Genomic DNA, 25,765 nt, shown 5'->3' on the forward strand with positions numbered 1-25,765 from the left:
GTCCTGTAGAATGAGCCCTGGCATTTTTACTGTGATTACCTGTTTTTCTGTAAAATCACAGAAAAAGAGAGATGCTCGGGTCGAGCAGGCTGCTTCATGCGCGTTCACGCTCAGGCATAGCCCGTAGCATTTGCTATCTGCAGCTTTAGCAGCAGAGAGAGAGGCAGTGCCAACTCAGCGACTTTGTCGCTGTTCCTAACGCCTAGTGATGAACCTAGCTACATTTCTGAGGACCCTTAGCTACTTTCCTCTAAATATTTCCTGGAAATTAGCAACAAACTAGCCATTTTCGCTCCGAACCGTTCTTTGAACGTTGTTTCAGCTGTCATCAAGGATATAAATGTTACAGATACAAAAGTCATCACAGGTGCTTTAGCTTACCTATAAGATGTTGGACTCTCGTGCAGAAGACCCGGGTTTGATTCTGGATGAGAACATATTTTATTTAGAGTTTATATTTTACATTAATGGTATATTTTTTTACAGTAAGATGCCCAAATTTTTATTTGAGACTCGCAGAACGGCATTGAATTCACAGATAAAAAAGATGTGGGTTCAACTTTCATTTTGGAACAATTTTTCAAGCAAGGGAAGGGAATGATCTGAGCATGCAGGAGGACTGACCCATCTTAAACCTTTGTCGGCTGTGCTGAAGAGAAAGGTACAGAACCAAATTATTTAATTAATTAGCTGCGCGTTCTCCTGTCCTCTGCCCCCCCCCCCCAACCACACACACACACACGGGACTGTCTCAGCTGTTATTTTCGTTAAGGAGTGTGCACGTACAGCATGCACGAGCCTGCTGTTGAGGCTGCTGTTACTCTTTTGGCCTGAGGGGGCAAATTCTAAACTCTGCAAAGTCCCTTTAAGGACACCAACATTGTGAAATTAAGCTGCCAACCCTAGAAGCCAGAGTTGGCTCCTTTTGAGCTCCAGCTCCATCCATCTGTCCATTTTTCCAGTTTGTAGCCTAAGCAGAGATGTCCGGACCTTTCTAACCACTTGGGCCAATTCCTTCAGGGGAGTTTTAAGGCATTCCCAGACCAGCTGAGAAACCTAGTCCCTCCAGTGTGCCCTGGGTTTTCCTTTAGGTCTCCTCCTGGTTGGCCGTGTCCAGAAAACCTCACCAGGGAGATATCAGGAGGCTTCCTAATCAAATGGGCAAGCCACATCAACTGCCTCCTCTCAATGAAGAAGAGAAGCAGATTTAATCTGAGCCCCTTCTGGATGACCACGTTTCTCACATTGTATCTCAAAGTAAAATCCCAAACATGCTGGAGATTAAAACTTTGGTTGCTTGTATCGGCAATCTTGTTCTTTTGGACGCTACCCAAAGTTCATGACCGTAGATGAGGGTTGGAAAGGAGACTGGCTGGTAAATCAGGAGCTTCACCTTCTGGCTGGCTCTCTCTGACAGACCCGAACATCGTCCACATGAATTTAGATGGAGCACCAAGCTGCTAATCTCAGTTGAGCTTCCTTTTGCCCCTTGTTCATGAACAAGACCCAGAGATACTTAAACTTCTCCACTTGGGCCATGGGACAGGAGGCATTCTACCCCTTTATGGCCCAAAACCATGGCCTCAGATTTAAATGTGCTGATTTTCATCTGCTGCTTCACACCAAGCTGCAAACTGCTCTGGCAAAAGTTGAAGATGAAGCCAACTGGACCACATCATCTGCAGAAAGCAGACACTAGACCCTCCTCTCTGGAACCCTTGAAAAGACCATGAAAGGGGATTCAAGAATGATCCCCCTTAAGCTGTAACACCCAATGGCCCCCCTTTTAGAGTCGGAGACCACCACCAGAGCGAATCTCATCCACACCAGGGGCCCTTCCACTAAGGAGCTTTTTCTTGGCAAACATTCCACACGTGATCATGACATTCCCTCTGTTGCACTATGGCGTGTTCTTCATTTGAAGGTCCGTGGTGGCAGATCAGGGTAATTCTGCCCACTGCGATGTCTTTTGAAAGCAGCTTGGAACACCTGCCAGCAAGACTGAGGAGGTCTTTGTAGAAGTCTGCCCACCAACTCACGACATCCTGAGTTGAGGTCAGCAGTGCACCGTCCACCCAATAAACAGTGTTGGCTTTCCCCTCCTGAGATGCTGGATGGTGGATCAGAAAGGCCTTGAAGCTTTACAGAAGCACAATTCCACAACCTCAGGAAACTCTTCCCACTCCTAAGTTTTGCCTCAGTGACCACCTGAGCCACATTCTGCTTGAACTGCCGTTGCCCATCAACTGCCTCTGGCGTCCCACAGGCCACAAAGCTTGACAGCATCCATCACTGCCAGTGTCCACCAGTGAATTCAACCACCTGGTCAGCTGCTTTGACTTTGGGCAGGAACGCGGCCCGTTCTGATTCAATGTTCCTGCTTCCCCTGGGATGTGTTCAAAGTTCTACCAGAGTTCTGACATGCAGGAGACTCTGCCAGACCCTCACAATACGTTTGGGTCTGCCAGGACAACCAGAGTAGGCTCTTTTTGAGCCCTGACTGCTCCATCCACATTCTTTAGCTCTGCCTTTCTTCAAACTTGCATTTACATCCTTAACTTTAGCAAATAAATACCTTCTAAGCTCACAAATCACACATTTTTACTTAGAAAAGACATTACAGAGATAATTATTTCACTTGAGTTTATTTGTAACAAATGAAACCTGTGTCGATAAAGAACAGAAATCCGTACAGACTTTGTTTTTTTTGTCATTGTTTTTTGTTGTTGTTTTAATCTTCACCCGCTTCGAATACGAACGTAAGGGGAAAAAAAAAAATAAAAGCACTTGTTGACTTAGATCCGAAAACAAAACAAAATAAAAAGTTTACAAGTACAGACCAATTGGAGGTAACCGATCCAAGTAACACACCATAATTTCATTTTTATACAATTTATAAACTCCAGTTTTATCCATCTACATGATACATTGGGGGTAAAATAGAACACGCTTTTGTGAAACCTCTTGCTCGTGGGACCACAAATCCACAATGTGGTGTATTGCACACACTGCTGTGCCATAAAACTGTGATTCAGGTGCATCATTTTTGTTAGATCTCTCTCCGTATATCTGATAAACCTCTCCCTACGCTTTATAATTAATCCATACATAGTCATCCATTTCTATATGCATTTCACTTACTCTCTGTGTTCTGTGGTATTTACATATACACAACCATGTGAGCAGTACAGGATCCATCTTCGATGAGTTCAAGTAAGTCTCCTATTTTTGGGAGGGGGGGCTCTTACAGATACTAGTATTAGTGCATAGTACAAAGAGAGAAAGTGCAAGTCTTCCCATGACCGCTGTGACCAAAGGGGCATCTCAAAAGTGGTACCATGCATACAAAAAACTGGGTAAATGGTGTCTAACCGTGGACCATCACTTATGTGGTCAAAAGTTAATGGAGACATATTAAAAAAATGACTACATCTGTTGTGTTGGTAGCACCTGAACTTCTCTTTGCCTTTGTCACTATTGGAGAACATACATGAGTTTAGACCCAAAAAACCCAACCAAAACCACGGGACACAAATGGGAGTTTCACTGGTTTCAGGTGGGTTACACAATCCAATAGTGTCGTTATTTTTTTTTCTCTTTAGTCCTGTTGTTCAAAATAACAAAAATACCCACTGTCGTCGAGCTCTGTGAGGATTTGTGCATAGCCAAGCACTTCTCTGAGCTCGGTGTGTGTGTGTGTGTGGCCAAAAGTTTACGTCAGGCACACTGAAACACACAAAAAGCTCGTGCAGGTGAAAGAAACGATGGAAAAGCTCAAACTCTTTGTCTGTCCAGCTTTCTACAGAGCTTTATCTGGGATATGAAGTTCGGGGTTGAAATAATGGCTGCACCTCTCCAGCCCACACAGATGGAAAATTCACAGCCAGAAAACACAAAATACGTTTGAACAAAAAGCATGAACATTCAAATTTCACATAAAACGCACATTCGCACACACTCAATAACACACAAAAAGCCATTAACGTTATCAAAATAGGCGTGTAATATAAGGCACTAGAAATCTAAAATCAAAAGATGCTGTCTGAAACATGACTTAATCATTCTCAGCTCGCCGTGACCCACGGGAGGATGATGACATCATCTACTGGATCTGTGACGTGATGACAGAGGTCAGAGAATGGTGGCGGGAACCAAAGAAACGTCCAACATCGATTTCATTCTCATTTTACTCATGGCGTAAAACTGCAGTTAGTGACTTGGACACAAAAATATAGAACAGATCTACTTATTGCACACTGAATTGGACAGAGAGAAAAGTCTAAGGTGAGCATTCCAGTGAGAAATTTGTCCCCTCCTCAACGCTGCCACCCTTTTCTACACCCCTCTCTTTAGGAATCCTTGTGAAGCTTATTTTGACACATAAATACTTGTTTTTTCCTGTGCATGTTTTCTGCACTTGTGTCTGTCTGGTTCTCTCCACAGAACAACTTGTTGCGACACCGGGAACGCTCCGTCTTCACGTCTCCGACGCCACGGAGACAGGGACACCCCGCGTGTGTGAGCTTCTTTAGAACAACAACAGGGTGCTGCAAACATGAGAGTGACACTCAACAAACGGTGGCTTCTGTTGCAGAATTGTGAACATTTTCCATGTTTGATTTGATTGTACACTTTTAAAAATGGCTACAGCTCATTGGATTACACAGAAATCGAGATACAACCTTGCCTTTGTAGTCAGTGGGGACAAAACCATTAGAAAACAACAGAATGTGCCAACGGGAACACGCACGTTTTTTAAAAAACAATATAGTCATATCTCTTTCTAAAAAATTAAAGTAATGTTTTACTTTGTGGTGTGCATTTTGAACCTCGTGCACTTCCCTTATTTTAGACGGCAAAGCATAAGGTCTAACTGTTGGTGCTTGTTACCATGTGGTAGACATGTCCTCTGCTCATTCAGAGGAAACAAAAGTCTGTTTCCGAAAGAAATCAAAGAGAAACAAAAATGGTGCTTTTCTTTTTAAATATGTGTTTTTTTGTCTTTTAATCTTGTGTGCTCCGTGTTTTCAGTCTCTCTGTGCTTCAAAGTCTCAGTTCCTTCAGTCTACAAGGCCTCCATAGATGGACTGGTAGACTTCCACGTGACGAACCTTCTGATGGGATCATCAGAGTTTCCCCGTGAGCAAATCAAAATACCGTAGCGTTGGTTCTGTGTTGTAGTTTGGTGATGCTACACTGGTGGTGGACAAGGTGAGAGTTCCACACCAAAACAACACAAAGCTATCTGGGTGCTCGCAGAAGCACTGAGAACAAATAAAAACAATCCTTTTTTCATCAAGTATTCTGTTTGGAGCAGTGGTTTGAAGCTGCTGCTTCAAACTCGACCCCCCCGACGTATGTTTTTGTTTGGGCTGAAGGTGGAAGGAGACACCCCCTCATCAAGCGGGTTGCTATGGCTCAGTTAGAAGTGCTGTTTTTCTGGATACGGGATAAGCAGATGTCCTCCCTTAATTCTCCGATGTGGTGGCAACGTCTTCACGCACACTCTCCAGCCAGGCGCGCTTATTCAGGTTGTGTGTTTTTGTGGATGTGTGTGTGTGTGTGTGTGTGTGTGAGAGAGACTACAAAAAAAGGGGAGCACTCGGCTGAACGTGGCGTGACAGACAGCAACTGGCTTTATGTTGCATAGTGATCAAAGCTTCCCAAGTACTCCAGACTGGCCCGGTAGCAGAACTGGTACTGGTCCTGGCGGGGAGCACAGAAGAAATCCAGTTAGTGACAGAAACAAACGTCATAAAGAAGAAAATGTAGGTAAGTGCTTTTTAAGATAAACTGAGCTGTATACAAGTAAAGACGCTCACCTCTGTCTGAACGGTGGCAGGTCTCTGAGTGCGCAGCATCTTCACCGTCTGGAAGATGTCCACAACGCCCTCGTACCGCATCCTCTCCAGGACGATACTGAGGGTGATGAACACACCAGTCCGCCCCACTCCAGCACTGATGGGGGTAAAAAGATTTGAGAGTCGAGTATTTAGAGCCTAGGCCCGCTTTTAGAACATGTTATTCTAATATAATTATTAAACACATTAAATGCTGAACCTGAGAGAATATTAGGCTTTTTTATGGCATGATTTTGTGGAAGAAACAGCTGAGTTTTGCGCGTACAGCCGCCACGGTTCACTGAAACGCGTCACATTTGTTTCAGCTTTGTAAGATGGTATAGAAGGGTCACTTTGAGAAAAAAAAACAGTAACAAGGAAGATTTTCTCCAACTTCAAAGTGAAATGTGATAAACTGTGATGAAGGCAAAATACTACAAGAGAAAAAGTCAAGATACTGAGAAAAGTAGAGCAAATAAATAAAAAAAGGGTTTTATAAGAAGTTATTTTATCACGAATGCTGTGGGTTAAATCTGGAAAACCAAATACTGGTTTAGGCTGTACTCAGTTTTAGCAGACAACAGCAAATATAAGAAATTGGTCTGGATGACAATGCTTTTGTGAGTTTGAGGCTCTTATTGTGAAGGATGGGTGAAAGGTAATGGCGGTACAAGCTTCTGCAGAACTAAAGACCACCCTTCAGAATGACATATTTTTATTGACCTGTTAAAACACACCTAAAGGGCGACGGGGCGACGGTGGCACAGGAGTTAAGAGCTCACCCATAATTGGAAGGTTGCAGGTTCGAGTCCTGCTCAGTCTGTTGCTGCTGTTGTGTCCTTGGGCAAGACACTTAACCCACCAGCAGGCAAGGTGGGTTAAGTGACTCGCCATGCACAGGGCAGATGTGGCTACAATGTGTGTGAATGGGTGAATGACTGATTGTGTTGTAAAGCGTCTTGGGGGGTTATGGGCTCGACACACGGGAGGCGACATCGCCTCTCCTCCATTCATTTTCAATGAGACGTGCGCGACAAAGCGATAATCGCGGGTCTCCCTCCTACCAAGCGAAACGCGAAAAACGTGCGTGTGAAATTTTGTGCTCGTGCACGTGTCGTGCACAGGCGACCCAGCGACGCGATCCCAGAAAGTTGAAATATTTTCAACTTTTCATCGCTGTCGCTCGGACGAGGACCAATCAACGAAGGTTTCATTCACTGACCAATGAGCGGACAGGATGCTCCGTACATCTCCGAGCAAACATGGAGAAGTTGATTATTATTATGATTTATAGTAAAATCAGAAGTAAAATTTCACATAACTCTAGCAGCACCTTGTGAAACATCATATCTATCACTTTATTATCTCTGAACCGCTTAAATAACCTTAATTCTCTCCAACCTGACACAGGCAAGCAAAACGGAAGTTTCGATTTCGCCATGGAACAGAACGCGTAGACGGCTTTGCCGCTGGCCGCGGATCGCCTCCCGTGTGTCAGGTAATAAAAGGGACGGTGACAAATTTCGCTGATCGCGGTCGTTTGTCGCCTCCCGTGTGTCGAGCCCATTAGGGTCAGGCCTTTTTTAAAACCATTTAAAAACCTCGAATAAAAACAGTCAGGCTCAGGAACACAACAGGTTTAATATCTTCAGGCTCAAATTCGTTAGCCTGGCCTGCCAGACTCCTCCTCTGTTTAATTCTGCACAGAGAAAGGCTCTGGGAACTCTCCTATTCAAATAGCCCCACCCCCTGAGAATTCTAACCGAGCCAATCAGCGCTGAGTAGCGTACGTCACACACCACAACGCCGAGTTTGTCGAACATGGCGACTGAAGTGGAGTTCGCTGCGGCTCTTTCCTCTGGTCTAAATGACTTGAATGTCTTTAAAACAACAAGTAGAGGCGCTAAAAGCCTTTCTGCAAAAAAAAAAAAAAAAAAGATGTTTGCGTTGTTGCCAGATGTCTTTTTTTACTACAGCTAAAGAAATTACAGCGTCACGCTTCACATTTCGGAAACAAAAATACAAATCTTGCTCCTTTTTCTTCTGAGTGACTTTCATATGTTGTTACATTACTTGTCTTTGTGTGTGTGCGTGTGTGTGTGTGTGTGTGCGCGCGCGCGCGTGTGTGTGTGTCTGCTCTGTCTTCTCCATCCCCAGTGAGTCGTGGAGGATGGCTGCTTATACTGAGCCAGGATTCTCTGGAGGTTTCTTCCTGTTAAAAGGGAGTTTTCCTCTCCACTGTCGCTGCATGCTTGCTTAGTATGAGGATTGCTCATACTAGTCAATGACTTGATGCAATTTGCTGGGTTTCTTATATAGGAAACATTATTTCTGATTGGCTTAATGAACTGTCCTGAATTGGAATGTTTATAATGTGAAGTGCCTTGAGACGACTCTTGTCGTGATTTGGCGCTATATAAATAAAATTGAATTGAATTGAATTATGGTGACAAACATGAGGCGTTTGCTTCAGATGTCCAGCTGAGTTCTGATTCAGGAAGAAAACACATCCAGAAGTTGTGTGTGTGTGCTTTATGAATGTGCTCATCCTTAACTAGATACCATTTTTAGTTCTTGTGCAGAGTCTTTCTTGATGAGGATCTTACGTTTTATTAATTAGTCGCCTGAACTGCAAGCGGGCCACTTTAGCACCCAGACTCTGCTGTTGCACAGTTCGGCATCATCTTACTGGATTCAGTTTTTCAAAAACACAACCATCTAGGTGAAAGTAATGAACTGGACGCGTCCACAAATGCAAGTTACACATTCATCATGAAATCCCTCAGCTTCGAGGATGCTGGCATTTAGCCGGCGTTTCCTTCCACAAAGAGGAAGTTATTTACAAATAAATAAAAAAGTCAAATTTAATTTCAATGGGTCAGACAACAGTACGGGTTTCCACTTCGTCTCAGTTATTCTAAGTTAAGTGTTTTGTCTCTCAGGGTCAGCCTTTAGAATGACTGGATGCCTGAGCTAGATAGGATGAAAGTATTTTGATGGTGTTGGACAGTCCCAGATGATGCTTTCATCCCATCAGTCACTCCACTTTATAAACCCTCACTATAAATAATCTATGAAGTGCTGAGGTGTTTTAAGGAGACATTAGACATACCTGCAGTGCACAGAAATGGGCCCGTCCTGGCCAAACTGCTCTTTAGTTTTGTGCACTTGGCCGATAAAATCAATGAATCCTTCCCCTGATTTTGGCACGCCTTGCTCTGGCCAATCAGTGAACTGGAACTGACGAACTGTCCGTGACTGGCCGTCCTGAAGACGTGAAGTCAGATTGGTATTTTGTTTTATTTCTACATGAATTCAAACACAGGAGTAAGCTGACGACTCACTCTGGCATCGGTCACTTTGAACTCTCGGAGGATGTACTGAGGCATGTTGTATTCAGCCATTGGATCCACCACAAAGTACTGGTACCTGGCTGAGCGCTCTGCAGGCCAGTACTGGTGACACTTCTCCTGTAGCAGACAGGACAAAGACCTTTATTAGAACTCTACCTCATGCTTGAGGGATTTGGATTTCCAGAGGTACGAATTTAGGCTTCTTCATTGCAACAATTCCTCTGTGATGAAAACTTTTAATACCTAGCATTGTTCATGTTGGCTTTAAATGTTTAATCCTGAAACATTTCACCTGAAAAACGTCATTTTATAAAGTCTGTGATCAAAAGGTGCTTCCCTTTTGTAAAATAAACTGTCTTTTATATTTTAAAGGCTGATCTGAAGGTGAAACCTAATACAGCTTTATGTCAACATTAGCTAGTAATAATAATAATAATAGCCTTTATTGTCATTGTACAGGATACAACGAAATTGGAGTGCCACTCCCTTGGTGCACAATACAATAATATTTACAAATATAAAAGGTCCCCTAAAACAAAACAATGGTAAGTACAATATATACGGAATAGCAGCTAAAATATTATGTATAAAATGGCATTAGAATAGCAGCATAATAGTTGATGGTGACCTTGACAAGTCGCTAAGCAGGTTTAATTGTTTTATGCTTATTTACTATAGAGATCGCCCTGGGAAAGAAGCTATCCCTGAATCTGTTTGACCTGGTTTTATGTGACCTGTACCGTCGACCTGATGGTAATAGTTGAAAGACTTGATTGCTGGGGTGAGACTGGTCCTTGATGACATTACTCGCTCTGCTGAGGTACCAAGAGTTTGCAATGACCTCCAGGCTGGACAGAGAGCAGCCAGTGATCTTCTGGGCAGTGTTGATGACCCTCTGCAGTACTTTCCTGTCTACAGCTGAGCACCCTGCGTACCATGCTGTTATGCTGTACGTTATGATGCTTTCTATGGTGGCTCTGTAGAAAGTCACCAGCAGCCTCTCCTCCAGGTTGTTCCTCCTGAGCACTCTCAGAAAGTGGAGACGCTGCTGGGCCTTTTTTTTACCACTGCCGTGGTATTTGCGGTCCAGGAGAGATCGTCAGAGATCTGCACGCCCAGAAACCTCATGGAGTGCACCCTCTCCACACAGTTTCCATGAATGTACAGTGGGGCCGGGTCTGCTCTGCCCTTCCTGAAGTCGAAGATAATTTCTTTAGTTTTCGTGGTGTTCAGTTGGAGGTTATTAACTGAACACCACTCTGTCAGTCTGTCGACCTCATCTCTGTGGTCCGTCTCATCCTCCTTCGAGATGAGTCCGACCACGGTGGTATCATCCGCAAACTTTATAATGGTGTTTGAGAGATGGAAAGGGGAGCAGTCGGATGAGTAGATTGTAAACAGGAGTGGACTCGAAACACATCCTTGTGGAGCCCCGGTGCTGAGTGTGATGGTGCTGGACTAGTGTGGCCCGAGTCTGACAGACTGTGATCTATTAGTCAGCTAAAGGCTAAAGCTAAAGGTCATAAACATACAGTCCTGTATCTGTAACCGCTACATCTAATCACCCTGAAGTTGTCGTGTCATTTGACTTGGCACAATTCTGCGTTTTTGTAAACAAGTTCAGTGTATAGTTATTAGTTTCACATTGAAACTTAACTCTGATTCCCTGTTTTTTGGTTTTTCTCTGGTTTGCTCTGCCACACTCAGCTGTTTTTTTGGTAATCACTCATTCTCTCAACCTGCCAGTAAATCTAGTCCTCCGTTTCTCAGTCTGTGTCTCTGTCCTGCCGACCTGTGCAGGGGTGGCCAGTCTGTTCTTGTCCAGCTGGATTTGTTACAAGAAGAATTTCGTTTTTACTTTATTCTTCATAAAACTCTTTGGTTTTCACCCGTTTGTCTGCTGCTGAGCTGAACGCTGCCAGCAACTTTGTACCCTTCTCCAAACCACCAACACTGTTTAACATATTATTTTAAAATAAAGGGATTATTTAGGTAATGCACAGAAATCATTTAGGTTGATTGAGTTAAAGTTACAAATTCTTACAAAACTACAAAGAACATCTCACTTTACTGTAAAAAACATCTGCAATAGAGAGGCTTAGGCTCAAGAGGAAACAATTGAGCTAATCTTGGTCTTTGACCTCCACAAAACAAAAATCTGATTTGTACATTTGAATGCCAACTTAGTAAAAACCTGGTTTTATAATTCCTTTGACTAAGTGTGTGTGTGTGTGTGTGTTTCACCATACCCGTCCCATTTCTCTCAGCTTGGTCAGCATGACGACTATGGTGGAGTTGTGTTCCCACAGCATTCTCCAGTAGTCCTCTGTGGTCTCTGCTAGAGGACCTTGAGTTGCTATATACGCCCGCTGCTGCCTGCAGGGACAAGGGCCCGATACAGGCATTAAAACCTCCACCAGATCTATTAATAACTAATCATAGCTGCTAATGTTCAGCTCTAACCTGTATCCATCAATGAAGCTGGCATTGATGTAGTCAGATCCTTCCACTCCTCTGATTGGCTGCAGACACACGCGTGTCGTCTCGTAGGGCATGATGTTCACCAGCCGGTTCTTGAACTTGTTGCATGGCAGATTGGCACTGACGAACCGTGATGTGTGAGCCTTGGCACTGGCCAGACGCTGGAAACCAAACACATACAAAACACAGAAATGTTGCAAATTTTATCCATGAAAAATAGGCATGTTCTATTTTTAAGCGCAAAACTTAGGATGTTATACTGGTGAGATGACATCCCACTCAAAGGAAATATGAATCAAAGGAAGGACAGAAAATTTAAAAAGAAACTTCACACAAATTCAAGGAGAAATTCATTCAGCACTAGAACTGGTATTCCTCTGTCAGGCCGGACAAGCGAAACTGGAAGGTCGGGTGAACTAGGCTGGCCTCCGGAAATTCAGTCAGACATCTTAAATTGGATAAACAAAGCAGGGGCGACTTCGAGGGTTCGGGACCACGGTAGGGAACGCAAGAGGGAATATAATAAGATGAATACGAGAAGAAAATCAAGAGTCGGGGTTCAGGAAACCACAAGGCCCCACACTGTCTCAGCTCACATATGTGAACCACACTTGAGTCTGCACCAGCAATAACAAAAATAAAACTCACCACCCCCTCCCTGAAAAAAGACATGTTCATACGTATGTACATATGTGTGCAGACACATAACGACTCCAACAAAGACAGTCAACCATTGGATGACTTGGCCTAGAATGAAAGACAGAACAGAAGATGGGCAGAGACCGCAGACGTAGGGGAGACAATGGGGTCTCGTGAACCGGGCCCCGACCATCAGAGGCAGGGAGGGAAACAGCAGTACCTTGGTTTTTTTTTATAACACAGGCAGACAAAGCTGGAAAATCCCACTGATCACAAGTTCACCAGGCATCTGGGCACCGTGAACCCTCCTTCCAACATCTCGGAGTCTACTTATCCTCTCTACTGAATTTGGCTCTGCATTGTCAATAAATGAACACCGGCTTCATGCATGCCAGTACTTTCTTTGAACTTAACAAGAGGGGAAAGAAAATATCAGAACCACCACATTTGTTGGTTTTCCCACACATCTCCTGTGTGAAGTCACCCATGAAAAATTCCCCACGCTTTTCTTTGCCTTTTTGTTGATTGAGAAGGAAGTTCCTGACACGACGTCCTGTAAGCGTTTGACACACACAAATCCATGGACTGGGACAACCGTGGCACATCTTTTACACTCACACAGGGCTGAAAAAACACCAGCGAGCGCTCCATTTACTGTCATTCAGAGGAGAGGAATGCCGGGGCATGGGATGAAGGGGGCTGCAAGGAGCTGAGATGTGTTGACTTTACCTTCTGAGCGACTGAGCAGACACAAACCATTCCAAGAAAAATCTAAGCCACCTGCTTTCTCTATATATGCCCCTAAAGTGGACCAGTCAAGTCCAGAGAACCCACCGGGGAAGAGGTAAACAAAATAAAAGAGAAACAAAGTAAAATAACCTTTATGTTCTCACTTGTTTCTTTAGCTCTCATGTCTGTATTTGGTGGGATTTTCAACCGCTCTATCCTTTCTTGGTCTTTTAATGCAGCCTTTAAAAATGCTAAGCCAAACTCCTGCACATTTTAAACATTATAAAACCATTTTATTGTCTTGACTAGATTAAACTCCTTGCAAGAGAGTAAGACTTCTTTACTTGTTCACTATATAGTGCAGTATTTTATGAGTCTAATTTGTAGTAGTGTTGAAATCTTTCACCGTAACTTCTCACTGATTCTACAATGCCCCATAAACCCGTCAAGAGTAATAATACAGCTAGTGTACGTTAGATTGGCGAGAACAGACCATAATGCATTCCAATCTGAACTGACAGAGAATGCCAATGCTAACGGTCTTAGCTCAATAAGTTTAAAGATGTTGTTAAAGTAAAGTAGTTGTTTTCCTGCAGGATTTGGGAAACGCATAGCAAGCTGAAACGAATTTTAACACAAAAAAGAAGGAATGTGTTTGACAATTAATTTATTTGTAACGACAATGCCTCATTGGACATAAATCTTATATTGTCAGAAATGGTAAATGGTAAAATGGTAAATGGTCTGTATTTGATAAAGCGCCTTAGAGTCCTGGAACCCCCCAAGGCACTTTACAACATAATCAGTCATTCACCCATTCACACACAAATTCACACACTGGTGGGGATGAGCTACGATGTAGCCACAGCTGCCCTGGGGCGCACTGACAGAGGCGAGGCTGCCGAGCACTGGCGCCACCAGTCCCTCCGACCACCACCAGCAGGCAACGTGGGTTAAGTGTCTTGCCCAAGGACACAACGACAGCAACAGACTGCAAATAGCGTTGGGAATCCAAAACCGGTTCTTGTCGTGAACCGGGTCCTATTGTTTCAATTCTTAGTAATCGTTCGGCACTTTTGCAAATGATTCCTCTTATCAATTCCATTCGGCGCAAATGATGTCACCACGCATGTTGCGTGGCTTACGGAAGCAGGAAACATGGCGTCTAAGCGGCACAAATGCTCAAAAGTTCGGTTATACTTTACAAGAAAGGATGACAACAGGGTAACTTGCAATAATTGCATAGTAGATATTTCATCAGGGGAAAGAAAATCCTTTGGGCACAAAATACGCGATAACTTGGAGTTAATGAGGTGTTCTGACCCGCTCTGGACTAGTGAGTTTCAAAGCAGCAGCAGCGGTGACATTCGCATGTCCTCTCCTGTTAATACTGCAGATAACCTATCAACTAACACTACCTATCGTGTTAGCGTCATCTACCTTATACACACATCTCCACACTAGCAGACTCCAGCGACTAAAGTCCGATCTGTGGTGAGATTGTTCCCACTCTGCAAAAGCTTCAGCAACACTGCACCAAACAAGAAGATGACTCTGCCTTCACAGGGAGCGTAAAGGAGAACATTTGGAAAGACGTTTCCAACTGAGACAGGAAAAAATGATTGTTTATCATGAATAAACCGACAGTTATAATGCAGGAGGCCGTATGCTAGTAGTTTTATGTCACCTATTGAACTACTCAGAAGTGATAAGGAATTGGATCGATAGACTGAATGGACAATGCCTTTGATAATGATAAAAAATTACCAATTCCCACCCCTAGTCAGAAAGTCTGATTGGCCACCTTTACTATGAAGTCAAACTGGTGCATCCATGGAATGAGAAATGCAGCTAAAGATGTGGGTAACTCCAGGGGCGCAGCTAGGATTTTCAAACTGGGGGGGACAAAGTTCCAATGTACCCTCCCCCAAACACACGCACGCACGCACACACACACACACACACACACACACACACACACACACACACACACACACACACACACACACACACACACACACACACACACACACACACACACACACACACACACACACACACACACACTATTGCAAGCGCCTTAACTAGAGCTCAGTCAGTTTGTGTAATTTCATCCAATGGTTTACGTAAAAACTAACACTTTTAAATACGTGTTTGAAGCCATTGTGCAGTGGAACGCTGGCAACAAAGCTCTGCCTGATCAACACTATAAATGATAAATGGTCCGCACTTGTATAGCGCCTCTCAGAGTAAAGGTTGGTTTATGCTTGACGCGTCCGCGAGGTCCGCACGGCTCCGCGCGGAAAAGTTGCGTCATTTTGCGTCATTTTAACAACCACGCCCCTCCACCGCGTCTCCGCACGGCCCAAGATTTCCGCAACGCGCACCTCGGAAAATTTCTAACCACGCGGACGGTCGGACGCGGAAAAACATGGCGGACCGGCACGGCAGAGGTTCGTAAATACAGACATTTGTATGATTCAGCTCTCAGAGATCACCGTGATCAACATGTTGTTAATAATTCTTGGAGAGAAATAGCTCGCACTGTCGGAAAAGACGAGAACGCTGTTAAAAATGCTGAAATGCCATGTTGTAAACAGTGATTTCTACTTCTACTATGGTGTAGTGTTGGATGCAAGCTGTAGAGCTCCATGCTGCCCCGTTCAGTTTAGGAGAATATTGGCTCACCGCAGAGACAAGCCACATGAACCATAAACGCTGCGAGTTGTGAAGCGCGTTCCATCCGCGAGCCGCATCACCGCGCGGAAAGTGAATGCGTCAAGCATAAACCAAGCTTAAGGACTCCAAAGCGCTTTACACTACAGTGTATCATTCATCCATTCACACACATTCACACACTGATGGTGATGAGCTACGATGTAGCCACAGCTGCCCTGGGGCGCACTGACAGACACGCCCCACTATTTAATTCAGTCATTTGTTATTCTTCCAATCCATTACTAACCAAAACCTCATGCTTTATGCAAAACATTAAATGATTTTCAGCATACCAATCTCTACAGAAAACATAAAAGCCCTAAAAAACTGCACATAAAATATAATAAGAAACAATATTCACTTATCACTTAGAGCAGTGGTTCCCAAACTTTTCAGCCTGACCAACAGATGTTCCTTCGTATTTTTGCAATATTTAGAACTTTTAATTATATTTGGAAAGTTCTAATTTATATATAAATATATAAATCTCTTTTTAAATTTTATATTTTACTTTTTTTATGATTATGTGGCACACTTGACTTCCATACAACGCATCTGCCTCTGCCTCTTTTTTACAGCTTTTTTTTTTTACATAGTCGCTACGTCTGTCACGTTAGCGGCGTTTTACCATCGTTTCTACATCCATCACGTCCCAGAGAAGGTTAAACCAACATCAAACCCAACGTTTGGAACTTGTAAACTCCACACACCTCTCGTGCAGCACCAGCTGTCTGACGCTGCAGCAGCGCCAATCTTCCCGGCTGGATGAGTGAATTTCTTCATCAGAGTCAATATTCTGCTTCATAATCAGAGTCAGTCATTAGCAGACAAGTGATCAGTCAGCAAAGACCAGACCTGCTGGCAATTATACGTTTTATCTAATATTTGCGCGCATCTCCTCCTCTCCCCGACTGGGAGCCTCTCGGGGGGAGGCGTATGGCAAGCCAAATGAGCATTTATTCTGATATCAGGATATCAGCCAGAATTGTCATGAACATGTAAGCCATTTCTGTCCACTAGTTAACTAGTTAGACATGTTTGTGTCAACTAGTTAAATATCGAGGGTGAAAATGTGCCCACTAGTTAACTAGTGACAGCAGAAATGCGCACTAGTTAACTAGTGAACACATTTAGGCTTCAGTAGTTAACTAGTTGACACAAAAACTGCTCACTAGTTAACTAGTAAAAGCAGAAATGCATAGCAGTCAGCTACTTGAAGGTATTTGTCTCACTAGTTAACTAGTGAGGGTCAAAATGTGCACACTAGTTAACTTGTGGTAGAGATAAATGCGCACTAGTTAACTAGTGAACATATTTTGGCTTCACTAGTTAACTAGTTGACACATAAATGGCTCACTAGTTAACTAGTAAAGACCAAAATGCATACCAGTCAGCTAGTTGAAGGTTTTTGTGTCTCACTAGTTAACTAGTGATGGCCAAAATGTGCACACTAGTTAACTTGTGGTAGACATAAATGTGCACTAGTTAACTAGTGAACACATTTTGGCTTCACTAGTTAACTAGTTGTCACATAAATGGCTCACTAGTTAACTAGTAAAGGCCAAAGTGCATACCAGTCAGCTAGTTGAAGGTTTTTTGTGTCTCACTAGTTAACTATTGATGGCCAAAATGTGCACACTAGTTAACTAGTGAAGGCTTAACTCCTAACTAGTTAACTAGTTGGAGTAGGTCAGTGCCACTAGTTAACTAGTGAACCATTAATGGCTCACTAGCTAGCTAGTTGATGGCAGCAGGCTCACTAGTTACCTAGTTGATGCATCCATTGTCCAAACTAGTTAACTAGTGAGGACATAAATGTATACTAGTAAACTAGTTCAAGTCTACATTCACACTAGCTAGCTAGTTGCGCAGAATTCTAATTAGGAGGCGGAGAATTTCTCAAATTAAGACTCTCTATTGGCTCCCTGTGTCAAAATAAAATATGACAACCAATCACAGTGCGGAATTTCGTAAAATCCCACCCCAAACATTTGCATGCGGCACACAAGTTAACATGCTGGCCAGAGGAACCTCAGCTAGTGAACTAGTAGTGGCTTCAGTGTGACACTTACATGTAAACTTGTGAAGGCAGAACTGCTCACTAGTTAACTAGAGAGGGTACAAATGTCCACTAGTTAACTAGTGAGGTGCAAAATAAGTGTCACTAGTTCACTAGTGGGCCCCAAATCGCCCACAAGTTAACTAGTAAGGTGCGGATATGCTCACTAGTTAACTAGTGAGGTGCAGATTTGCTCACTAGTTAACTAGTGCACCCTAAAGCGCCCACTAGTTAACTAGTAAGGCGCAAAAAAGCATCACTAGTTAACTTGTAAAGTGCAGATATGCTCACTAGTTAACTAGTGGGCCCCAAAATGTCAACATGTTAACTAGTAGGGTGCGGATTTGCTCACTAGTTAACTAGTGAGGCACAGATATGCTCACTAGTTAACTAGTGATGTGCGGATTTGCTCACTAGTTAACTAGTGAGGTGCAGATTTGCTCACTAGTTAACTAGTGTGCCCTAAAGCACCCACTAGTTAACTAGTAAGGTGCAAAAAAGCATCACTAGTTAACTTGTAAAGTGCAGATATGCTCACTAGTTAACTAGTGGGCCCCAAAACGCCAACTAGTTAACTAGTAGGGTGCGGATTTGCTCACTAGTTAACTAGTGAGGCACAGATATGCTCACTAGTTAACTATTGAAGTGCGGATTTGCTTACTAGCTAACTAGTGAGGCGCGGATTTGCTCACTAGTTAACTAGTGAAGTGCGGATTTGCTCACTAGTTAACTAGTGAGGTGCGGATTTGCTCACTAGTTAACTAGTGAGGTGCGGATTTGCTCACTAGTTAACTAGTGAGGTGCGGATTTGCTCACTAGTTAACTAGTGAGGTGCAGATATGCTCACTAGTTAACTAGTGAGGTGCAGATATGCTCACTAGTTAACTAGTGCGCACAAGACGCACACTAGTTGCTGTTTTTGGAGCAATCTAGTTTACTTGTTATGTAAAAATGTGTTCTTACTAGTTAACTAGTGACAAATTTACCTTCACTAGTTAACTAGTTGACATATTTGGCCTTTCTAGTTCACTTGTAATGGGACAGGAAGCACTCACTAGTTAACTAGTGAGCATATCTGCATTATAATTTTTTCTCACTAGCTTATAGAGGGCAAACTGAGCCTTACATGTTAAGTAGTGAACACAAAACACTGTCACTAGTTAACTAGCTGCAGAAAAATGCCCCTAAAACTAGTAAATTTGTGGAATTTGAATAAATACACACTTGGCTGGCATTCTGTGTAACATGTTAACTAGTTCGACCGCTGTACTGCTCACTAGTTAGCTAGTGAGCAAATCCGGCCTTTACATGCAAATGAAGAAATGCAGAACAGCTATGTGATTGGTCCATGTAGGACTGAGAAACAGAGAAAGTATGGCGGACTCCGTTCAGGCTGTTCTAAGAGAAAATTTGATAAACTAAGATCGTTTGAGCACATAAATATGTTTTGACGATATTTGTAGCGAGAAAGTTGTGGTGTATTGCTGTAATCTTTGTTCAGTTAACGTGTGCAGTCTTTAGTTTTCAGTTATTAGTCTGAAAAAGCCTGGAGGCGGAAGGCAGCGGCAGACAGCATGTCTGTTTCTGTTGACAGGAAAGTGCAGAAACTCCGCAGAAATCTCCGTCAGATATATTGTTTCACATTTGTACGGAAGCGACAAGTTTATAATAATAAAAAAGGCTCTATTTTACATACGCTGCTGTAAAGCCTCCAGCACTCATAGTGTTTTAAAGGTATGTATTTGCGAGGAGATGTAGCACCTAGTGCCGGTGGTCTAGTGACTAACGCGTTCGCCTGCAATGGTGAAGGTCGCGGGTTCGATACTGGATCATACACTTTAGTTGTGTACATTATTTCACTTTTCTTTTGCATAATTTTTGTATTTATGTCAACAAGAAACAAAATACGTAACGGATTAGTGGGCAGAGTTACACACACACACACACACACACACACACACACACACACACACACACACACACACACACACACACACACACACACACAAAACATGTTAACAAGTATTTTATGAGTATGAATCTGATTATTGCCGACAGTCGATATTTAAGCATGTGTGTCCCCCTTCCTCAATCCATCCTCGCAAAATAAAATCATCGGCACAGCACAGCAGGCTTTCTCTTGATCCAGAACTAGCACTTCGAAATTGATCATGTCCGCGGCCATCTGCTGCACAATCAGCTGCTCGCATCGCGGGAAACATTGAAAACAGCTTCATGAACTGAGACACAACAGGGTTAACATCGACAAAAAAATCCACAAATAAATCTAAATAATTAATGCCATTTCCGTCTTTTTCGTTGAAATATACAAATAGCAGATCATAAATCTAGAGCAGAAAAAGCTGCTGCAGGAAGCAGGGTTTGTAGTTATTCATGCACCAATTCATCAATGTGATTATTGATCAAGATCAGGTAAACTGATATTAATGTTGCAACATTTCATTTGATCATCTGAATGATACCACACAACTGAATGACCTGTTGAGTCTCTGCATATTCAGGTATTTACTACTGAAAACAAACAACAGCAGGCAGCAGCAGGACTCCCCATGTTATTTCTCGGGTCGCTGGCCCGCGGTCGTCGGGGCCGCTGCGGTCAGCTCTTAGCCGGGAAGCCCTCGTTCGGCTGCATGGGCTGCTTCACAGTGGACCAGCTCCCAGCAGCCGCTGGTCGGGCAAAACGCTCTGGCTGCAGCTCCGATCAGACCCTACCAACACCTCGCCACAGACAGCACCGCATTAAAAGCCCACAATTACGACCCGCTCCCCAAAGTTACAGTTCTCAAGCACTGATGAACACATAAATAACCCACAACAGCTATGAAATGTGTGTTATTTACGGCAAAAAGGAGATATTTTTCAAGCCGACGTGCCAATGTTAACCGCAGTTGGCTTGGAAATGTGCTGATTTTATTATTTTTGTCAATTAAAATCCCCCTTGTTTGCTCTTACGTTTTACGAAAACGCAATATTAATTAAAGCACGCTTTAGTGATCAGCATGTAAAGCAAAGAAGAAATGTGAACATTTCAACCCATTTCGAACCAACCAGTAATATCATTTCTTAATACGGTGCAGCGGCAGCATTTAAAAACCAAAATATAGTTTTTACTCTCCAAAAAAAGGAGAAGACAGTCACGGTGCAGCAACCCATTTTAGTCCATTAATCTCCACAATAAATATCCAGACAGAGAATTTCTACGGCCTCGCTGTAAACTCCAATGTCACCCAGGACCAGTCTTGAAGAGACAACGCGCTTAAAGGGAAAGTGTGTAGATTTCTGGCAATAGGGGGTAGTAAATACCAAAGTCACTGCAAACAAGCTGTATTTTTTGTTCAAGTGAGGACCTTACTAACTAATGCTCATAAAGCCAACAAAACTCTCTGGACTCTAGCTGTAACTCTCAAATTAGGATATGAGATTAATGACTCAGGTTCACGCTCCAATACATTAATTGTTTGAGAAATGCATCTTTTTATGTTGAGTGCCATCCGCCAAATAACACACGAGAAAAGGAAGAAGAAGAGTGTTGTTGCACAGTTTTCAAAGGAGTCAAAAACCACCAGCAAAACCATAAATACAGCTAAATAAACATAGAATCCAACATGGCGTCCTCCAGAGAGTCGGACCCTCGCCTGTGTATTTTATTACTATGAAGGGTACATGAACTGATTAGGAACACAATGTAATAGGGTCAAAGGTCAAGGTTGTGTGAGGTCATATATATCAAAAATTGCCTGAACGGGTTGAATGATTTTGACCAAATCAGAGGTGATAGCTCCCTATCAAAGGTAGATAAACTGATCAGGTCACAACCTCATAGGGTCAAAGGTAAAGGTCGTGTGAGGCCGTATATATGAAAAATTGGTTTTTGTGTGCAATATCTTCTGAACAGGTTGAAATACTTTGACCAAATCGCAGGTGAGAACTCCCTATCTAAGGTAAATAAACTCATGAGGTACAAAACCTCATAGGGTCAAAGGTCAAGGTTGTGTGAGGCCGTATATATGAAAATTTGGCTTTTGTGTGCAATATCTCCTGAACGGGTTGAAGGATTTTGACAAAATCAGAGGTCATAACTCCCTATCAAAGGTAAATAAACTCATCACATACACAAGTTCATAGGGTCAGAGGTCAGTGTCATGAGAGGTAATATATATGACCAGTCAGGCATATCCCGCGACGCTCTGCATCGATTTCCAGGGCTTTCTTGTTTCTACAGAGTTTATGTAGGGTGCTGCTGGTTTGGGGTGTTATGTCAGCAGGCAGAGTTTAGGAGTCTGACAGCTGTGGGGAAGAAACTGTTTCGGGACCTGGTAGTCTTAGTCCATAGGCTCCTGTAGCGCTTCCCAGAGGGCAGGAGGGTGAAGAGTCCATTCGATGGGTGACTGGAGTCTGATGGTTTTCCCTGCCCTTTTCAGACACCAAGAAAAAAGGAGAGTAACTTTATTTTGTTTGTGTGATTTTATTTTGTTGTGTGACTACTGGTTGCAGTTCCCTGTTCAATTGATTGCTGTTCCCTGTTAAATTTAAAAAAGAAAAAAGTCTAAAGTTTTGTTTTGACTGGAGAGAACTAAAAAAGGTTACACTGTCTTCTGGTACTAGCTCAAAATAACAAGTGGTGCTTGCTGCAGAACCACAAAGGCGGAGCTGCACCAGAAGGTGGAGCTGCACCAGAGTCAGCGCCGCCCATTCCAGAATCAGCCCCGCCCATTCCATTAGAGTCAGTCTAATTCCTTCCAGTTGTCAGACTTGATAGCATTCTGGAACCAAAGAGGGTGTTGTAGCTAAAAAATGCGAGATTGAGGACGGAGTTGAGAAGTTAATTGAACAGTTTTTGTAAAGGTTCCATATAATTAAAAATCTAACTTTTGGAACTTTTAATCATGTTATATTGTCATTTCCTCATAAGAAACACGCCAAAGCCATTTTTAGCCTCATTCATGCATTTTCCTCCCATCTCAGCTTCAATTTGGTCTCCTCCCCCGAAGCGGGTCTGGTCTTGGTTCTCAAATCTGGATATTCTGTGAATTTTCTGACAAATTATTTCTGAAATGACTTCTACTGAGACACCGCCAATAAACCATACATCCCATCTCAGAGACACACTGGGCAGCACAATTACATGTAACGCCACTTGATTTATAACAGATGTGGTGGTGTAGTGGTTATGGAGTCAGGTTGACATGCTGTTTCGCCTCCCAGTAGTGTAAGTTTTAGGTAGTTTACAACCTCTTTTCTTCATTTCTAGCTACACTTGCCAGTACTATGTTTACAACAATTTACTGGTATACCGTTTAACATATAATGTGTTTATTTATTTATTTATTCGTTTATTTAGCCAGTGTGAGTCCATTTGTGAGCAGAGTTTCAACTAAAATGCTGTTTAGGAACGACCAAATTCAAAGAACTTTTAGCGACATAAATATTTTGCTGAAAAGAAACATTACAACTAAAATATAAACAAATTGAATGTGGCTAAATAGACTGCTGATGACCCCACCGAGAATCGAACCAGCATCAGCTGAGGGGAAAGCAAAAACCAACTCAGACGATTTTACCACTAGACTACCAGAGGCCGTTCAATAGATTGAAGTGCTGTTGTAAACCACTTTTATTAGACCAGCTGTAGGCAGATATTCGCTAAAAGAAACCTTTTCATTTCGAGATATATTCAGTCTTTGTCATGTAGCAAGTTATATTTATCTTGTTTAATTGGAGTATAGAACATAGCATTAACGACTGTAAACTAGTAACAGCCGTAATTCATGTGGGTCAGGTCAGTTTGCGATAAAGTTGAAAACAAAAACGGAAGTCAGTGGGCTAGGCTGAGTTTGCGTGAATGGGCGGGGTGCAGCTCCGCCTTTGTGGTTTTGCAGCCAGCACCCTCTCCAAAATAACCACAGTTTTTTCCCTCAGTGTCATTTGATCTATTTCTTGGGAAGATGGATGGATGGATGGATGGAGATATATATATATATATATATATATATATATATATATATATATATATATATATATATATATATATATATATATAAATAATTATTTTTAATATAGCCTTTTTCAATACCAAACTTTCAATACCAAACAAAAATGAACTACAATAAAATTACTGGCACACTAAATTCCAATTCTCCTCAATGGGACTTGAACTCGCCAACTGATCTCCCTTACACGACACCAAACGAGGTGCTTTACTTGATTTGGGAGGGGGGAATAAAAGCAGTAAAACAATAAAACTTTGAACATTACAACACAAAGAGAAAATAAATAATGTTACAGCAATTGCGGAATGCCATCTGCGGGATTCGAACCCGCCACAACGACCAACCAGTAGGTGTCAAACCATGACTAATGAGTGCAAGCCTTGGCGCTCAGGGACACCCATCAGATTGTGAGGCCACAGCACATACGTTTTAGACTGGGTGGGATTCTTATACCCAACAGGAGTCTTCTGCCCGCCTTCTCATTAGAATATGCATAATTTGTGTTTCAGGCACTAGTTAACTAGTGAGCTGCTGCACTCCCACACATGTAAACTGGTGAAATTTCAATTGTTCCACTAGTTAACTAGTGGACAAAAATGGTCAGCTTGTATGTGTTTTTAGATGCAACTAGTTAACTAGTGAGCAAATCCGCACCTCACTAGTTAACTAGTGAGGTGCAGATATGCTCACTAGTTAACTAGTGAGGTACTAGTGAGGTGCAGATATGCTCACTAGTTAACTAGTGAGCATATCTGCACCTCACTAGTTAACTAGTGAGCAAATCCGCACCTCACTAGTTAACTAGTGAGCATATCTGCACCTCACTAGTTAACTAGTGAGCAAATCCGCACCTCACTAGTTAACTAGTGAGCAAATCCGCGCCTCACTAGTTAACTAGTGAGCAAATCCGCACCTCACTAGTTAACTAGTGAGCATATCTGCGCCTCACTAGTTAACTAGTAAGCAAATCCGCACATCACTAGTTAACTAGTGAGCATATCTGCGCCTCACTAGTTAACTAGTGAGCAAATCCGCACCCTACTAGTTAACTAGTTGGCGTTTTGGGGCCCACTAGTTAACTAGTGAGCATATCTGCACCTTACTAGTTAACTAGTGATGCTTTTTTGCACCTTACTAGTTAACTAGTGGGCGCTTAATGGTGCACTAGTTAACTAGTGAGCAAATCTGCACCTCACTAGTTAACTAGTGAGCATATCCACACCTTACTAGTTAACTTGTGGGCGTTTTGGGGCCCACTAGTGAACTAGTGACACTTATTTTGCACCTCACTAGTTAACTAGTGGACATTTGTACCCTCTCTAGTTAACTAGTGAGCAGTTCCGCCTTCACAAGTTTACATGTAAGTGTCACACTGAAGCCACTACTAGTTTACTAGCTGAGGTTCCTCTGGCCAGCATGTTAACTTGTGTGCCGCATGCAAATGTTTGGGGTGGGATTTTGCAAAATTCCGCACTGTGATTGGTTGTCATATTTTATTTTAACATAGTGAGCCAATAGAAAGCCTCAATTTGAGAAATTCTCTGCCTCCTAATTAGAATTCTGTGCAACTAGCTAGCTAGTGTGAATGTAGGCTTGAACTAGTTTACTAGTATACATTTATGTCCTCACTAGTTAACTAGTTTGGACAATGGATGCATCAACTAGGTAACTAGTGAGCCTGCTACAATCAACTAGCTAGCTAGTGAGTCATTAATGGTTCACTAGTTAACTAGTGGCACTGCCCTACTCCAACTACTTAACTAGTTAGGAGTTTTGCCTTCACTAGTGAACATGTGGACACTTTGAACTGTCACTAGTTAACTAGTGAGACACAAAAACCTTCAACTAGCTGACTGGTATGCATTTTAGCCCTTACTAGTTAACTAGTGAGCCATTTTTGTGTCACCTAGTTAACTAGGAAGCCAAAATGTGTTC

The 25,765-nt window shown here is 42.7% G+C and overlaps 1 protein-coding gene across 35 annotated transcripts in view; it reads right to left on the minus strand.

Moving 5' to 3' along the window:
* Positions 1-2,626: 2,626 nt before the first annotated feature.
* ptprdb (protein tyrosine phosphatase receptor type Db) overlaps positions 2,627-25,765 on the minus strand; it is a 324,563-nt gene continuing 301,424 nt past the window's right edge. For all 35 annotated transcript variants that reach the window (XM_070553775.1, XM_054751605.2, XM_070553783.1 and 32 more), the window contains 6 exons: positions 11,657-11,835; positions 11,443-11,569; positions 9,185-9,310; positions 8,953-9,107; positions 5,823-5,958; positions 2,627-5,706 (listed from right to left, as the gene is read on the minus strand). In XM_070553775.1, the coding sequence (XP_070409876.1) occupies positions 5,638-5,706; positions 5,823-5,958; positions 8,953-9,107; positions 9,185-9,310; positions 11,443-11,569; positions 11,657-11,835 (792 nt within the window). In that variant the 3' untranslated portion in view covers positions 2,627-5,637. The remainder of the gene's footprint in view (positions 5,707-5,822; positions 5,959-8,952; positions 9,108-9,184; positions 9,311-11,442; positions 11,570-11,656; positions 11,836-25,765) is intronic.

Source organism: Nothobranchius furzeri, chromosome 7, assembly GCF_043380555.1.
Source record: "Nothobranchius furzeri strain GRZ-AD chromosome 7, NfurGRZ-RIMD1, whole genome shotgun sequence".
Taxonomy (NCBI): Eukaryota; Metazoa; Chordata; class Actinopteri; order Cyprinodontiformes; family Nothobranchiidae; genus Nothobranchius; species Nothobranchius furzeri.